This window comes from Genypterus blacodes, unplaced genomic scaffold, assembly GCF_046128005.1.
Source record: "Genypterus blacodes isolate CSIRO-AG114 ecotype Tasmania unplaced genomic scaffold, CSIRO-AGI_Gbla_v1 ptg000240l_1, whole genome shotgun sequence".
NCBI classification, from domain to species: Eukaryota; Metazoa; Chordata; class Actinopteri; order Ophidiiformes; family Ophidiidae; genus Genypterus; species Genypterus blacodes.
The window spans coordinates 1,068,784-1,087,166 of record NW_027467038.1 but is presented as its reverse complement, the minus strand read 5'-3'; the positions used below and the strand labels follow the sequence as shown (position 1 = coordinate 1,087,166).

Below are 18,383 nucleotides of genomic sequence, written 5' to 3'. Positions count from 1 at the left end.
CAAAAATACAGGTTTTCCTCTTTCTTGGCCTTCCACCCAAGGTTTCTTCTCCTGAACCTTAAGTAAACCCCAGTGCTTACTGTGAAAGCCATTTAGTAGTCTAGTTTGCTATTAGGACAAACGGGAATAGTCTGTGTAAGCATAGCATCAAAAGGATGAAGAAGAGAGTTCAGTCCAGGTAACATTAAGGATGTTTTAAAGGTTACAAGCAGGAGGTTTTGAGAGAAGCAAAGAGGAAACTCTGGCACCCACTCCAGTGACATAAATCAGATTAAAGGAGATGATCTAGGAGAGCGAGACTCATAAACTTGTTTTATGATTTATTTTTGTCTGCACAAATGGTAATACTGAGGTCTGGCCAACATTAATATGATAAATAGGCCGTCTAGAAAGGTATTGTTGTTTACAATGTAAGGGTTAGAACAAAAGATCTACATTTGGGCTTGTATGTCCGAGGGAACTAATGTGGTTTTGGACAAATGTTCACCTATATGTGTGTGGGTGTGTGTGTGTCCGTACGATCAAATGTACTCATCGAAATTTTTTTTCGTGAAGACTCTCTTACTATAGTCTCCTTTGTGGTTGACCGCCAGCTTTTAGTAACCATCCAGGCAAATGGTAGTTTCCTATTCTTGTTTGTAAAGTGAATTTGGTGGTAGAGCCTCTGATGGAAATTGAATAATTCAAAACAGATACAGGGAACAGAGATGAACAAGCCAAGAACCAGGAGCAAACCCTGTTGCAGTTGCTGTTCCTGTTTGAATCCTGTGCCGTATGGAGAGTGGGAAACTAAGACCAAGATATTATCACAGTTTGGTGATCACTCGTTCAAAGAGTTGAGCGCAAGATGTTTACATAGAGGTGTAAACAAATGAAATGAAAGCCACAGCAAAGGAAGTGCAACCAAATATTTATTCCCATTTTAGGCTTTACAGACAGGGGTTTAGTCCTTGAAGATCATTGGACTTACAAAATGTTGACTTCAAATGTGCCGCACACACGCACACACACACACACACACACACACACACACACACACAGCTGTCAGACACACACTCAAAGTCACTTTTCGCCGTGACATAATGACCTCATAGCTGGCTAGGCCATGTTTGAACACATGAGGTGTTTGAGTACAATGCCCATCCATCAGGTGATATTCATCTTTGGAAGACATGAAGTCATTGCCCATTTAATGTAATGTTCTAATATTATATGATCCACTTATAAATGAATATAGATGAGCTCCTGTCCCATCCCACCCACTTATTTGTGTTGGATAGCAGTGTTGCTGTTGCTCTATGTCTACAATTCAAGTCGTTAGAAGTGAGGATATTCCATTTGGTTTACCTGTTCTCTTTATCTTGAGCTACTTAGTTAATCTTCTTTGGCTGTTTCAGTTCTCCTCTCCCTAAGACAGTGTTTTGATTACAAACGTCACTGCATACTTCTGCATCACGCTGCTGGATTTAAAATAGAACCATGTTGTGTGTAGAGAAGAGCAGGAGATCAGACTTGGAACGCTCAATGCCTTCAGAAAGGCAATGTGTGTCACACCAAAGCACTCGGAAAGCACGGACGCAGATTGAAATACAACAGTATAATGTTTAGTACATCTGTTGCAAGATCACAAGAGCATCCTAATCAGTCATGAGCTCAGCTGACATGTAATTCACCATCAAAGTAGACAACAATGCTGCCATGATGAGGAACAGAAATCAAAGTACAAATAAAACCAATCAGCTTTTTCGTTTTAGATCTTTTCATCTTTGTTGGATGAAAAGTCTTCTTTAGTGCAATGCTTTCTGTAAAACAACCTTCATTTATCTTGATATGACAGAGCCATTTTACAGGATGGAGCTTTTGGAACAACGTATTCCAATGATTCCCAGCCTGTAAGCCCACGTTTATTGGAGAGTAAAATTCGATCTTTCCTTGCTAATAATTTGTGGTGTTCTATCCATTTGTCACCCAGAGTGAGCTGGAGTGAGAGCCTAATCAGAGTGCACACCACAGCACAGGTTAAGATCCATATGTGGAGGGCAAAGGTGGAGCCGATGTATGAATGTCATTCATTTCTGTGGAGCCATTTCTGAACTTCTGTGATTCCACAAAGCTCATTTATCCCAACATTCTAATAGGGAAACCCCACCAACTGTGTGTGTGTGTGTGTGTGTGTGTGTGTGTGTGTGTGTGTGTGTGTGTGTGTGTGTGTGTGTGTGTGTGTGTGTGTGTGTGTGTGTGTGTGTGTGTGTGTGTGTGTGTGTGTGTGTGTGTGTGTGTGTGTGTGTGTGTGTGTGTGTGTGTGTGTGTGTGTGAACTGTACTTCTTCTTTTGAATGTTAATCTTCTGGTGTGTTTTGTCTTTGTTTATTTACTCTAACTTCTGTCTGGGTGTCAGACAGTGGTGGAGCACATCACAGGGACTTCCTCTGTTTTTCAACCACGACTAGACTAGGTTCGGCCACACCGCATACACATCACACACAGACGGAAACACACACGCACATTAATTTACAATCAGGTAATCAGCCTCATTACACAGTCTACACCTCAAACACAGTGCTTATAGTTTTCCCGTTGTTAGGGAGAGAGTTGAGAAAAATGAGGAAATGGTAAGAAAGGTGAGTTTGTCTGATTTAAGACAGAATAAAGTCTTTAGGTGAAAGCTTTGGTTTCATGGTGGTGTGTCTGAACAGAAATATCAAGTTAATTGTTTTGCCCGCTGAAGGACACACACATTGTTTGCACTTTCCATTGCAAATTTCCTTTCATTTTCCCTGGTAACCTTCTCCTGAGTTATGGATCAATTTTCCCTTTCTTCCTCTGTCAGATACATTGGAAAGGCAGATTCCATCACCATCAGTGTGTGGAACCACAAGAAGATCCACAAAAAGCAAGGCGCCGGTTTCCTGGGCTGTGTCCGCCTCCTCTCCAACGCCATCAACAGACTTAAAGACACTGGCTGTAAGTGTGAGTGTGTGTCTCTCTTTACATCCTGGTTCCTCCGCTCTTGTTCATGTTCCCTCTACACTACACTACACTACATCTTCACTGTGGGCCTCAAGTTGCAAGTTGCTCACTCATGCTACACACGGTCAGAAAATATGTGGAGCAGACTTTATGTCTCAGGTGTGGCCGGGCTCAGACGACATGACGAGATCCTAAAATAGCTGAAACACAAAAGAAAACATAACAATCTTTTGAGTCATTCGATATGCTGACATGTGGTGGAGTGCACATGACACCGCTGTGCGAAGACGAGGTGTCACCTGGGGGAGGCGCCCTAGGTCTGAAATCTCTACTCACAAAGCCTCACGTGAGAAGAGAAGATAAAATAAACGTACGTGTCTTCAGGGATCGTAGTGCCTGCTGCAAATCTCTGCAGTGAGAGTTTTGTGAAGTAGGATTGACTTACAATGTTTCTGTTCAAGGAAACCAAATGTTTTACTTCTTGGAATCACAGTGTACCTCGTTCATCATTACCGCCTGGAAGAAGATGCCAAAGAAACAGGAAGAAAGATGTTGTTTTCGCGATATTTAGCCTGAGGAATCCTTCATTTTAAGACCGTTAGTGTCCAGGCAAATATAAGAATAAAGAGTGAGCAAAGCGGTAACAATGCTCACACTCAGAATCGTTGTCATCCCTTCTCCTCTCTGTGGCCTGGAGCTGCTGCCCTTTAGTTGTGCCCTTTGTTTGCCCTTCTTTTCTCAGTTTGGTCCACATGGCAGACGGTATGCTTGTTAGCCTCGTCTGCCTTGTTGGCGGTACCAGCCACTGGATGCTGACACATATACACTTACTAAAGCCCATGCTGTCAAATTAACATTCCTTCCACCCATTCTCCTGCTTTCCTTCAATCCATCTTCTTGACCTGTCTTAAACACAGACAGACAAGTACCAGAATCACCACAGTGGATTACATTTTCCCCCCGTATAAGTATCTGTCCTTTTCCATTCCATTCATCCATTTTACAGAGTCCCCGCCACCACTTTAGGAGTTGTCTTTCTTAGTGTAATTACCTTTAGTTGAATACTTATAAAATCCAAACTGCATAGCGGCCGAGGGCTATGAATGCTTGCAGTCGGTCTGGACCTCCTCCAAAATGTCAAGCTAAATACTTTACATGAGTCCAGAAGGGATTCCAGCAACCTTTATGTTTGCCCCTAAATGGCATTTTTGGCTCATAAAGCTTCACCACGTATTCCACCAAAACCCACAACAGCGTCAACATTGCCACAAAAGGAATTCTGATCGCCATGGAAGCCCGGTGCCCTGTTGAGCACCGAAGGCTCCGTCCTCAAATTTACTCACAGCTTTCTAGAAACAGACGGCTCAGGCTCCAGTTAGCTGCAGACCAGCCACTTACTATACAGACATCATGGCTGAGATTATACTGGTCTCTGTCACAGGAAGTGGACAGAGGGACGTGATCTATGACGGGACAGCAGTCCTCACATCACCCCTCTGTCTGTGTCCCATGTGCTACACAAACATGAACAGCAAACCCGTCTGTGGTCTGGCCATGATGCACACGTACACAGACTTACACAGAAACACATGCACACACACACAGAGACACACAGAGACACACAGAGACACACAGACAGTGGGCTTTACTGGAATTGCCTTGGTTCCTGAAAGTCTGACATATTCATAGAGTTCAGTTTGTTATTCACTGCAGACACAAACTCAGCAAAGCTATTTCACTCTGTCTCACCTACACACACACACACACACACACACACACACCCCCCCCAACATGGGTATGGCTGCACACTGGGTTGAGCTTCCTGCAGCATTGTAGACTGAAACCAGTAAAGCCTCTGCCCCACTGGTGAACTCACAAATACAGCACAACACCACTCTCAGCTCTTACCCAACAGGCACTGGGTTAGGCTCCAGGCCCACATACATGCAGAGATGGATCAATGTATGACTCAGCGATTGGTAGCATCCGTAGAAAACACTTTGCAACAACAGTTTGCACATCACAAACCTGTGCAGATGCAGAGACGGATAAGGACACACACACACACACACACAGACACACAGACACCGACACCATATTCTTCTGTCGCTGGCTCATTTTAAAATGTGTCTAACCCATTTTTGCAGCCCAGTCTGCCTAGTTCTGTTTCTTTCTCTGTTCTTATTTAAGCGAAAAATCTGCTAATTATTCCAGCCATGTCAGGCGCAGACGGAGCCTGTTTAGTCTAGACACGTATCCGGAACAGATGCACACATGCATAATGTACGCACACACACAAGTCTGGAGACAAACCATGGGGCTGTTTATGTCTGCGTGGCTTGTTGATGCACAGACGTGGATATGCAGTATAGAAGCAGTTAGTGAATTACTGCTGCATCAATGTTCACATAAAGACCGACACACACACACACACACACACGAGATGAGGCCTAACCAAATCAAATCCCATCTCACTTAGGTTCTCTCTAGCTGATATCACTGAGGGTCCACTGTTTGCTGGAATGTGCATGCACGAGTCTCCCAGAGGGCCGTGTGTGTGTGTGTGTGTGTGTGAGTGAGGAAGAGAGAGAGAGAGAGAGACACAGACACACTGTAGATGAAGGCTTGTGGGTGTATCTGTGTCTGGATCTCTTTCGGGGTCTTCCTGGGTTATGTTTCTGTGCCGTCTCTGTCTGGCATTGCCGTCCTCTCTGCTGAGGCCTAACTGATCCAGCAACAACCAGCCAGGTCAAAATGCATCTCTAAACATTGAACAACCTTTGCTTTCACCGCATGTCACAGCTGCCAGGAAGTCTCATTTAGCATCGCCTCTGACAGCAGCACACATTTGATTTGATTGTACAGAATTTGGGGGCACAGATGTATGAATTTAGAGATTTCAGACTTATTAATGATTGGATGTATGATTAGATGTATGGAATTCAGGTTGGTGTCTATGAAACAATGATTATGTTCCTGTGTTTGTCCCTGCAGATCAGAGACTGGACCTGAATAAGCTGGGTCCAAATGACAATGATACTGTGAGAGGACAGATAGTCGGTAAGAGCACACACACACACACACACACACACACACACACAGTTCTATCTCAGCAGGGCGCTTGTTGTCTGAACCCATTATGTGACTGTAGGATAGAGGTTTTCATCCTCCTAATCTACTGAATCCCCTCAAACTCCACACACACACTGTTTTGGAAGTGACCTTTAACCTTTCACCCATGCTGCGGAGGTGGACAGGAGAGAGTTCCCCTGTGGGCATTGATAAAGTCTCATGTTTGAATGTTTTCCTTCTGAAGACCTTGGATTAACATAAGGAAAGGAGGATCACAGGGTTTTCCTGCCCGTGTTCTTCTTAGGAGGCGTCTGGGGGGAAGCAGGTGCTGCTGATGGGTTTGAATGTTGTGGTCCTCTAATATCAGTTAATGAAGGGGAAATGTTGGTAATTAAAATGCTTTCTCTGCAACATTAAGCAAAGCTTCAGTTGTTTTATGTGAACATCCTAAATGTATCTTAGAAGCCTCTGACTCAGTGAGACAGCTGCAAAGTCATTATACAAATTTATTAAAGGCTCCGTCAGAGCATTTAACCGCAACCTTGTTTATGTGTTTGCGTAACCCTAATGCTGGAGTCAACATCCTCCGTCTCCTCAGAACCAAAGCTCTGCTGGATTATATTTGGCATGTCCCCGAGCGTCTGTCTACGTCTCTGTCTGAACCAGTAACAGCTGGAAGACATTGCTGGGATGTGTCTGATGCCTAGAGTTCACTTCATGTTGGTTATATTCACTTATGTGGCCGTTATTCTCACACCAAGCAGTGTTTTAAGTATTTGAAACTATTAGAGGGAAGAGTTTTCTCCTTCAGTTGAACTGTAGGTGAACCGATCAGCTCAGGATCTCACACTGTGTCCTCTGTGTCTGCATTGTGTTACACAAGCACAAGAAAACATGACTTGACCCAGACGACATCCTCTGTCTCAATCCTGTGACTCTGTACATGACCTCACCGCAGAAACCTCAGTGAGGAGTTGTTTTTGCTCTAGACACATAATATAGATTATATATACTTGCAATATAAATCCAAATGCCACTCGTGTTAAAGATCTCTGTCTTTCCGCTGCGATTATGTTGTCGGTGAAACAGGAAACGGGAAGAAAAGGCACATAGATGCAGATCATGAGCCAGATACTGGAGGGTGTTGTTGTTGTTGTTATGAGAACATTGTAAAAATGTCACTGACCTTTCTTCACCCTTTTCCTTAACTGCAGTAAGTCTTCAATCCAGGGATCGTATCGGGACAGGAGGCCCGGTGGTCGACTGCAGTCGCCTGTTTGACAACGACTTACCTGACGGGTGAGTGCCTGGGCCACTGCTGCTTTCAGAGACGTGCCTTCATAAAGAGAGCAATGTAGATCTTCTCAGATGACGCCATCTTTGTTTGCACTGTTGTGGTCAAAGCTGGCCCAAGTCTTTTCTCCCTCATAATCTTAATAATGTGAAATGAAGCGAATAAAGAGAGGCTTATTTTCCTGTTTGTCTTTATCCATGAAACAGCTGGGAGGAGAGGAGGACAGCATCTGGACGCATACAATATCTGAACCACATCACTCGGACCACACAGTGGGAGAGACCCACCAGGTACGTCTGCTTTCCCACACCCCTGATCACTGTTCGGTGCTTTGCAGAGGTCATGTAATGCACAGTAAACATGCCGTCTTCAAACAGGAAGAGAAAAAAAAGCTATTTAAGTTGTGGTGCCGCTCCGCCACTTCCCTTTTTCAGAAAGAACTTCCACTCAGCTCCATCGCACTCACAACAACAATAACAGTCTGTTGGTAATGAGTGAGTTCCTATCAATTTCCTTGACCCTCCAACACACACACACACACACACACACACACACACACACAGATATGAGCTAGCCAGCCAGTCGGGCAGCCAGGTTTTCCTTGGCCGCTATTCCTGCAGGAACAACTGTCGCCTTCCTTCTTGGCCCGTATCTCTGGAGCCGTTTGGGGAGTAAGCAAACAAATCCCGCCGCCCCTCACTCACACGTCCACCTCTTACTTACACCTCTGTAGCCACACCAGGAGGAAGGGCGAGAGTGAAAGGGTGAAGGAAAGGTGGAGTTGCACAGAATGGAGGCAGGTTAAAGAAGAAGAAGAAGATGAATAAGCAGAGAACGGGTGGTTGAGAAGTGGCGTCAGTGAGGAGCAGTGGAGTTGACTGGAAAAGCTGTTGTGTTGCCCCTCGTCGCTCCGTCCCACGGACAAGATAGAGAATGTTTCCATTTGTTCCATGTAGTAGTTAGTGGTAAAGAGAAGAAGCTGGAGTCCTAACGGAGGAAGAACGGGTCAGAGCCAGGAGGAGGGAGGTGAAGGAGGGACACGGGAGGAGGACGATAGATGTAAATGAAGGTGGGGTGGGGGCTACCGTGGCCTGACAGACGAGGGGCCAAGGTTTCAGATAGGCAAGGCGTCGGTAAATCTGAACAGCCAGACACATGGGTCACACACACACACACACACACACACACACACACACACACACACACACACACACACACACACACACACACACACACACAATGTTCAGCAAGCCAGTCTCTGTTTGGGTTTGCTTTATCATTTACCTATTTTGTAATTCCTGCTCATAAGGGGCACAATCATCCTAACACACACACACACACACGCACACACACACAGGAACACAATCACTTGTAATTGTTCATTTCACCTTAATCTTCATCTTATCCTCTTAGCTTTGGAACACATTTCCCCTCCCACATTTTTCTCTAATAATGCTCCTTTGGTTATATTTATTCTCGACAGAAGAAGAAGTAAATTAGACGCACTTTAAACTAAATCCTTAATGTACTATAGTTGTAATGTTTAGTATCAGTCTTTCCCGTTGTTTTATCAAAGCAGTCCATGTTGAAACCAGAATGCAAAAATAGACGCAGGACCAAAAGTCCACTGGATCCTTTTCTCTGCAGACACAAACACGTACACTCTGTCTGCTCCCTCCCAGGCCCGCGTCTGAGTACTCCAGCCCGTCGGGGCGTCCTCTGAGCTGCGTGGTGGACGAGAACACGCCCGTGATGACGCCGGTGAACGGGGCCGAGGCCAGCTGCCCTCCCGGCGGACAGCGGATACCGGAGAGACGGGTCCGTTCGCAGCGGCACCGCAACTACATGAGCCGCACGCACCTGCACACGCCACCCGATCTGCCCGAGGGATACGGTGAGAGACTGATGCTCCTGCCAACCTATAAGTCCTGAAATCTATAACTGCACCTCGTGTTGTTGTACAAAACAGCAGGAGGGTAACATGACATCAGGAAATGGAATGTCATCCGTCTGTCTAACTGATTACATTTGACGCAGCTGAGCCTGTTCACTCGCCGTTTCCAGGTTTTCTCAACCAGGATCCTGAGGACATAGAGTGCTGCTGGTTTTGATATGCAGGGTGTGGTGGGACACCTGGGACACCAAGTCAATGTCATAAACATGCTGGTAGTGTAGAGAGAGACGGTCGGAGTCCAGATTCAGGAGACCAGGATTGAAAAACCGCTGCATGAGAGCAAACAGATGTGCTTGTTCTGTTTACTCACCCCAATGAATCAGGATTCAGATGTAATCATTCTGAAAGATGCACAGTTTGGTGTCTTTACCGTGTCAAGTGGCAAACTGCACTGTGACATGTGGGAGTGATATTTATAAAAGGTGAGGTGAGGTCATGTACCAGCACCATGTCGTTGAACTAGATCCTGTTTGCAGCCTCGTGAGCAGACTTAGTTTTTGGGATGAGGATACATTTTAATGGCCTCTCTCTCTCTCTCTCTCCTCTCTATCCTCTCTTTCTCTCTCTCTCTCTGTGTCTTTCTGTTCTGTCCTTGGACTGGCTCACATTTTTGCTGCTCCCCCTCCTTCTCCCTGCTCCCCCTCATCCCACAGCACCACATCACGACAACTGCAATCAACACTGGCTGTGTGTTCATCCTCTCCTCTCCTCTCTCCTCTTTTGCCAGTTTTGGAATATTTTGGATATGCAGCCTGATATTCCCTCAGTGAAAATAATGAGGGAAAGCAGGGCATTCATAGCTCAGTGTTGAGCTCAGGGAAGGCGCTTCAGGCTCTATTCTAATGTCTTTAATGCTGTGACTCGCCTTACTTCTGCTCATGTAGACATGTTGGGGAAACATAGGTTGAGATGTAATGCAGACATGGTACAAATATCGGAGAATTCAGTTTTGCCAGCATTTGATCTTTTTCACAGCGAGCCACAGAGCAGCCCACAGTGACTACAGAGTCTATGAAATATACATGAAGATGATTATTTAAAGGGTAGCAATGGATGCCAGTAATTAAGAATGGCACCGTTGGACACGTCCCACCTTTTGAAATGACGGCTGTGTCCACTCAGGCTGGCAGAGGCCGGACAAAATGAGTCACTGATGCCCAGCAGCTTGTGGGCATTCTTCCTCAGCTGAACCCTCTGAACCACTGGCTGGGTGTGGTGAGGCAGCGTGAGAGAGAGAGAGGCAGAGATGGAGAGAGAGAGAGAGAGAGGGGAGAGAAAGGGGGAATGTGCGAGGGGAAAGAAAGACGGAGAGGTGGATAGGAAATGAGCGGTGCCAGTAGGAAGTTGGGTGGGGGGTAGTGATGGATTAGTGGATGAATGTGCACTCATGGACACCACGCCCATGCAGCTCACACACTTTCCACCGACATCAACACTCTCACTCACCATTCATGCATGAGCTGGAGGAGAAGGTCCAACGAGCTTATGACGGATTACACATGAGAACTCCAGTTTCACTTTTGTGTCCTTTCTTCTCTTATTTGTTTACAGTATTTTATATTGGTGGGTTTGGCGTCGCTCGCAGCATTTTCCTTTCCATTTCCTTTGGTTTTGGGAGATTGATAGAGGTGGAACACTTTCAGAGGGCACGCACACGCACACGCACACACACACACCAGCCTTTTAGGAGAAAACAAGGCAGCTAGGATGCATCAAGTAATCCCACATAAGGAAAAACATTCAGGGAAGCCTTTGATAAATTCCCTTCACATTTTATTTTCCCTGTCCTCCTGGGACACGACTGCAGGAGAGCGGAGAGAGGAACTAATTGATTACATTGGCGCACACCTTAAGAAACTCTTAGGTCAACAGTGTCCCTACAGTTTGCCTGTCACATTAATTATAAACAGACTTCCTTTTCTCCACAACACACACACTCTCATTATCCATGTTTGTAGCTACATACTAGTACAAGCCCACACAACAACAACAACAACAGCACCAGCAGCTCCAGCCTTTGTTCACACTCCTGTTTTGTTTATACTTTAACAATAATCACTTTTATCTCTTTTCTAGAGCAAAGAACAACTCAGCAGGGCCAGGTCTACTTCCTCCACACACAGACTGGAGTCAGCACCTGGCACGACCCAAGAGTTCCCCGGTAACTACACTCAAGTTTGTGCTACAAGTCTTTTAGTCTCTAGTCTCTGTTCATATTTCTATGTTGTTGTGAAGCACTTTGTCTCTTTTATTAAGAGTTATAAAGGGCTATTATTGCATATATTATATTATTTTGAGATTGACTTAACCCTTAATAGATGCAGTGCGGTGCTGACAGGCTGTATTGTTTTAATCCTAATATAAACCTTGACATATATCCCCCAAACTGAAGGGCCCCAGGTGGATCTGACCGGGCTGGATCAGACCTCATTTTTCACTTAATTGCTCCGGATTGGGTTCAAAAACAGCCTTATTAGTCAAATTTCAGTCTCAGGCCGGGGTCAGCCAAAGAAATGACCCCCGAGTCCGACGTGGGGATGGAGAGGAATTTCTGGACAGATGTTCAGCTGAACACTCGGCAGGCCGCTGCTCCTGCATTCAATCATACTCTTCCACCAACTCTCACTAGCCCCACCAGCTAATTCAGGGGAGATTGCACACAGTATTGTGGTTTTACATTTTTGGCCCCATCTGAGTGTAGCTGCTGCTCACATGGAAACAAGCATCCAGCTCACAGCATCCTCTGGGTTTGGTCGTTTTGGACCGAGCCGCTGTAATGACCCAGTGTGCCGTGATGAGTGCACTGAGGTATGTGCTGTGTCCTCACTTAAGATAAACACTGAGAGACTGGACACACACACACACACACACACACACACACACACACACACACACACACACACACACACACACACACACACACACACACACACACACACACACACTCACAAATATGTGAAAGAGAATCCTCCTTGGGCAATGGAGTTGTCAGAGATCAGGACTAGGCTTTGGACTTAAGGAATTCTCGTCTACAGGGGAAACGGGAGTCCAGAAAAGAGACAAAGCATTTATTCAGATGACTGATTGTCATGTTAATGTTTTTTGAGCTTCTCAGAGTTTGTCAGGCTCCAGCCCTCTGTCCTGCCTCACTGTGTCTGTTTGTTTATGTGTTTATCTTATTGGATCCCCATCAGCTCCTGCTGCTCACGAAAAAATCATTCCTGTATTTAAATCTTGATCAGTTGCATGCAACTCTTTAATGATACATAAGTGAATATCCTTCTAATGTCTGTGGTCAAAAAAGGGTTACAGACTTTAATTAGAAACGAGCTCTATGGAGCAGGTGTGCTGAATGTGGGCAACATTGCTGAGGAAGCCTTTGTTGTTTATTCCTCAGGGACCTAAGCAATGTGAACTGTGAGGAGCTGGGCCCTCTGCCACCCGGCTGGGAGATCAGGAACACGGCCACCGGCCGCGTCTACTTTGTGGACCACAACAATCGAACCACACAGTTCACAGACCCGCGACTCTCTGCCAACCTACACCGAGTGCTCAAGTAAGTGGACAGATGAGGAGACGACTTGAGCCTCCGGGGGCCGGTTAAGCTCATTGCCTTGGCTGCAGATCAGACATGTGTCCGATGTCCACTATTTGTTCTCATCCCACATACACTTCATTCTACTGTGACTCTGTGTTTACAGCTGCAACAAACTGCATACATGCAGAAACACAGTCACAGTGAAGCTACATGCTAGTGTCAGTGTAGTTATTGTACCTTGCATGTGTGTAATTCCAGTACAAATGTATGAAAGCTTTAAATGGATGTTGTGAAACAATAACAGCCAAGACCATTTTGGGCTTGAGAGGCAGTTTCATAAGCTAACCTCTAAGTTCAGACTGTTGACCACAAGTTAGAAACAGAAGCAGTGGACTGGAAATGGGAACTGATGATTTCCTAGAAGGCAACATTGGAGAACAAATTTAGACGCTCACAATGAGAGAGGGCGCCGGCCTCGTCAAACATGAAGCTGTGCACACTGAGTGGAACTGCACCCACCAAAGTGGACAAAAGGACACCTGTCTGGTGACGCTGGTCAAGCCGGTGATTCACATTCACTGAGTGAGGGATCATGTAAGAGCAGCTGTCTCACCATACGCTCTTTCTCCTTTTGTCTCTATTCCTATTCTATGTCTGTCCTCATCTCTTCTTGGACATGTGCTCTTTTCTCTATTTCTCACCGTTGTTTATTTCCTCTGCTTCTGTCTGTCTCTGTACCGTCCTCCTCCTCGTTGTGTCCTTTTCTTCCGTCCTGTCCCGCGTTGCTGCGCTCCAACCCCCTTCTTGTCTCACTCTTGTCTCTCACTCTCCTCCCTGCTCCCCTCCCGTTTTCTCCAGCAGCCCAAGTCCAAATGGTTCCCGTGTGGCCATGGACAGCCAAAACACTAACCTCAGGTAACCCACACACACACACACACACACACACACACACACACACACACACACACACACACACACACTGTAAGGACACGGACACATGCTTTCATATAAATGAGATGTTTCATATGCACAGAGCAATTCCATCATGCGCACACACACACACATTTGGCATTCGGGGGTTGACAGACGTTTGCGTACACTCGGCCCAGCTGTTGGTGTAAAGCTGTTTGTAGCAGCCAATCACTCACAGGATTCACACAAATACACACTGTTCCACTATCATGTGAGAAAATGCTGACTGGGACACTTTTCCACAGGGAGATGGTGTCCAAAGAGTGTGTGTGTGTGTGTGCCTGCGTGTTGTGCACATGAGCGCTCTCTGTACCTTGCCTCAAGGTTGACTTTGTGGATGTCATTCAAGTTCAACACACACACACACACACACACACACACACACACACACACACACACACACACACACACACACACACACACACACACACACACACACTCTGCTTGGCTGGCTGCGTCTGGGCTGTCAGTCCATCTCTCAGTGTGTGTGTGCGCTCTGTCAGCTCGGTGAGTAGGCAGTGACGCCAGCAGAGGCCCAGAGAAGCCGACCCCACTCAGGAAAATAATACCAAACACGTGTTAGTGCTGCAGCTGTTCACTTTGTATACCCTTGCTAAACACACACACACACACACACACGGGCAGAAAAAGTGAATGAGCAAAAACTAAAGGCCTGCAGTCATCAGTAATGTGAAAGATGAGTTCAGGGTCTATGTACGTCGTAAAAGCCAGTGTGATGACAAATGGACACTGGGTCATTTTGTCTTCCTCAGCTTCTTTTGCTGTGTTAAGGTGTTTCTCAGGATTCCCCCCCCCCCTCCCCCTCTCCTTTTGTCCAAATTCTTTGTCAGAATCTCTCGCAATAACAGCGGCTGGCACGGCAGACATGCTTGGGAAATCAACATCTGGTCATTTGGTCAAATAGTATCCATATGTGTCAGAGCGGCCTGGGGTTGTGAGTTAAAGCTCAGCTATGTTATCCGTTCAGGCAGCATCATTAGCCGCCTATTTGAGTCCTTATTAGGGGAGATTTGAGTGAGTCCAGACAAAAGTTTTGGAACTTTGAAATGGTCCCAAGTAGCAAACTCTCATTTCTAACGCAACCTTTTCTGATATGTGCTGATTAATGAAAACAAAATGAAAGCAGAGGTTTTAGCTGCACAGACTTTACTTAATCACACAATCCAACATGCTGTCTAACTCTGTTCAACTCTAGAGAGATACTTAAGACTTTTAAGAGCTTAGATTTCAGATTAAACATGGGTCACAGCAGATGGAGGCAGATTTGTTTCACTGTTTTTCAGAATCGCAGACAAAACACAAGTTGATCCTCCAGCAAATCAAACTTTTGTTCTGATTAGATTGGGATGTAAGGTAACCTGTAAACACCAGGAGTATTAATCCTAGTATATCATTAATTGGTATATACAGTATGTTTATAAGTATTTCTTTTAGTTTGGATGATTTTGAAGTCGTGATGAAGTCATTGGAACACTTTGTTAGTTGTTTGTTTGATGACATCATTGTTGTTTATTTAAGTAGTAGTAGTCATCTGTGTTTGATTGAACATTAGAACGTAGTTGACTTTGTAATTTCAAAACTAGACATTTAAAAGGAAGTTACCTGATCTTGTCGTGTGTGTGTGTGTGTGTGTGTGTGTGTGACCAGACGCTGTTCGCCCGGTTTACCAACAAGACGAGACGCTACAGCAACTTCAGTTTGTCCTCAAAGGCTCCCTGATAGGTTTGTAGCTAAAGTGTCACCTTAATGGAGCAGCACAGTGTGTATGTGTGAAAAGGCTGTGTTTTCACTCGTATGCACCTGTCGCTCCTATAGGCCAACTAGGCAGCGACCTGGAGGGTTAAAGTGCAGAGGGGCGACCCACGCCTCGCTTCATTTCTGCTTCAGACTCATTTCTAGCATCGCCTTCATTTTCCTCTCCAAATATTGTCAGCAGCTCAAAAGGCAGCAGACAGGATGAGGTTAAATGTGTTATCTTTAGAGCTGCATTCTTTGAGAAGGCCGCAAGAATGTTTAATTTATGACATCCATCCATTAATAAGCCGTCTGCATTCCACATCCTCCTCAGCCGGGCTGTGTTTCAGCGCGGGGCGTGTGTGTGTTCCTGGTCGTGGCCACTTTAAGTGGCGCCAAACGCAGTCTTGCCTCGGGCAGCGAGCGACCCAGGACAGCCGCTGCACCTAAGCTCCCAGCTTTGGCTCTGACACACGGGCTTTTATCAGGCTTTGTGAACATCCATCAATGAGAATAATGTTGACTCATTTATACAAACAGCAGCAGAGTCAAACGGGCAGATGGAGGGAGAAGATGACAGCTCATTGTGCTCATTGTGTCGTGTGTTGACCTCCTTATACCCGTCATCACGTCCAGCAAGGACATGCAGGAAAACCAGTATAACCAGTCTGTCTGAGCCAGTCAGAGCTCTGCTGTGCTCCCCTTCTCCTGTTTCATCTCCTCTCTCCTGTCCTTCATCCTTCGCCCCCTTTGCTGCCCTCTCTCCTGTCCTCTGAATTCCCCCTCTAGCTTTCCTCTCGTCCTCCCTCTGCTGTCGTCCAAAAGCTGTTAAAGTTATCAGCCTCTCTGCTGGATCCATGTCAGGACATCTGTCTTTTATCAACGCCAGGATTTAAGAATCTTTCACCCTACACCCGCATAGGTCTTCCGTCTTTCCTCGGCTCCAGTTTCAGCTAAAAACATCCAACATAACTGTCAGGATTTAATGCCAGTATGTCGGCTCCTAAGTGCAAAACTGTCTCTCCATTAAACGATTACACGGGAGACAAAGAGGAAGACTGACGTTCTCTCTGAATCCCTCCGTCGTTGCCTCAGTAGACTAGAATGCGTTGCGGCCACAGAATCTGTTGTGTTCAGGGCCTTTGGTGCAAATGCCTCAACGCCACGGCCTTTTACAATCACTGTCACCGACGAGAAACGGAAGAAACGATCACTAAGTGAGGCGTGGATGTAGAAGTCAAGTTGAGGTCGATTTAGTAGAATAAAGATATGACATCAGTGCTGGAATACATTTTGTTAAATTGAGGAAGAAGACATCAAAGCGTAATATTCAAGTCAGGTTTACCTTCGCCAAGCCATCGACCTGTGGAGGGGCACAAGATCCACACACACACACACACAGACTCAATGAGCTTAAATGCTTCAGCTTCAATCTCAGGTGTGTGTGTGTGTGTGTGTGTGTGTGTGTGTGTGTGTGTGTGTGTGTGTGTGTGTGTGTGTGTGTGTGTGTGTGTGTGTGTGTGTGTGTGTGTGTGTGTGTGTGTGTGTGTGTGTGTGTGTGTGTGTGTGTGTGTGTGTGTGTGTGTGTGTGTGTGTGTTGATGCAGCAGTAATTCACTAACTGCTTCTATACTGCATATCCGTGTGTGTGTGTGTTATCTGCCCCATTAGAGTGAAGTGGCACAGATTCTAGAGCTCCGCTTTGTGAGTCACCTCAAGTCGTCTGATCCAGCAGATCACTGAAGTGACTCAGACGCTCAGACGGGCCCCGGCTGCCTCACACTGACGGAGGCCCCGAATAGTCAGACAGTCAGACACGGCTGCATCGCTGCGGCCTGCCACACCGTCTCACACGTACACTCGGCTTCCCCCCATACACTAGCACACACACACATATACGTCCCACAGATTACATCAGTGTTTGCCCCCGCAGTATTTTTAGTTCCATGGTTGTAGCGGGCATCAGCCTCTGTTTTCCCAACCCAACGTATAAATCTTCCTGACACTTGTATCAACATTTGCGTTGATGGTTTGAGAAGTGAGGCTTATGGATGGGAGCTATATTTAACCTGTGAGAGGCCAAAATGAATGGAAATGATTAGGTTGGTGTTAGAAACCATCCATACATGTACAGTGGCATATACAGTATTTGACATTTTCTGGCCTCACACACACACACACACACACGGTTCGGTGGTTCGGTAAATGCCACTGGTCTAAACGGTGTGTGTGTATATATAGAAGGGCGAAGGTTCTATATATATGTGGGCCCAGAGAGGACGGGGCTTTCTTGGGGATGGTTGAAGCTTAAATCTATAGGAAAAAAGAAGGGTTCCGCTCTGAAGCTGTGAGTTTGTGATTGAATTCAGCGTTAACACGTCGACTGCTGACCTCTAAACTCACAATGGTAGAATAACGTTTCGTTACATCTGCAGCAGAAACAGAATGATGGAGCAGAATCTAGATCAGTCTGTCTTCTTGTTAAATTTACTCATGAAGATAGTGAAACTGCCCTAAATGACAGCTGGTGCCATGTGAGCACAGACAACATGAAAACGATGCAACAGTGATTAAGAAAGAAACAAGCTTTGCCTCAGTGTGTTTGGCTCACACACACACACTCGCATTTTCTGTGGTCACGCCACACGACACGTCTACAATCTCTTTGTGCAGAACACGCTGCATTTTGGAGCGCCTGACTTCCTCACATCTACAAAAGTAATGTAACATCCTGTAGGCAGCAAGGTCAGGTGTAAGCAGCCTGACCAAGTCACCTCTGTCTCCCTGCTCTTACTTTCTCTATGTTGTCATGAGAGATTATACATGTAGT

At 45.8% G+C, this 18,383-nt stretch overlaps 1 protein-coding gene across 4 annotated transcripts in view; it reads left to right on the top strand.

The window, feature by feature from the left end:
• The window catches only part of LOC143016646 (E3 ubiquitin-protein ligase SMURF2-like), a 52,589-nt gene that overhangs the window by 22,815 nt on the left and 11,391 nt on the right, over positions 1–18,383 (top strand). The window contains exons 4-11 of one of the 4 annotated variants that reach the window (XM_076171079.1): positions 2,830–2,963; positions 5,964–6,029; positions 7,256–7,340; positions 7,542–7,625; positions 9,018–9,229; positions 11,366–11,450; positions 12,687–12,845; positions 13,689–13,742. In XM_076171079.1, the coding sequence (XP_076027194.1) occupies positions 2,830–2,963; positions 5,964–6,029; positions 7,256–7,340; positions 7,542–7,625; positions 9,018–9,229; positions 11,366–11,450; positions 12,687–12,845; positions 13,689–13,742 (879 nt within the window). Of the gene's footprint in view, positions 1–2,829; positions 2,970–5,963; positions 6,030–7,255; positions 7,341–7,541; positions 7,626–9,017; positions 9,230–11,365; positions 11,451–12,686; positions 12,846–13,685; positions 13,743–18,383 lie in introns of all 4 variants that reach the window. The other 3 variants (XM_076171078.1, XM_076171076.1, XM_076171075.1) reach the window with 3 other exon arrangements.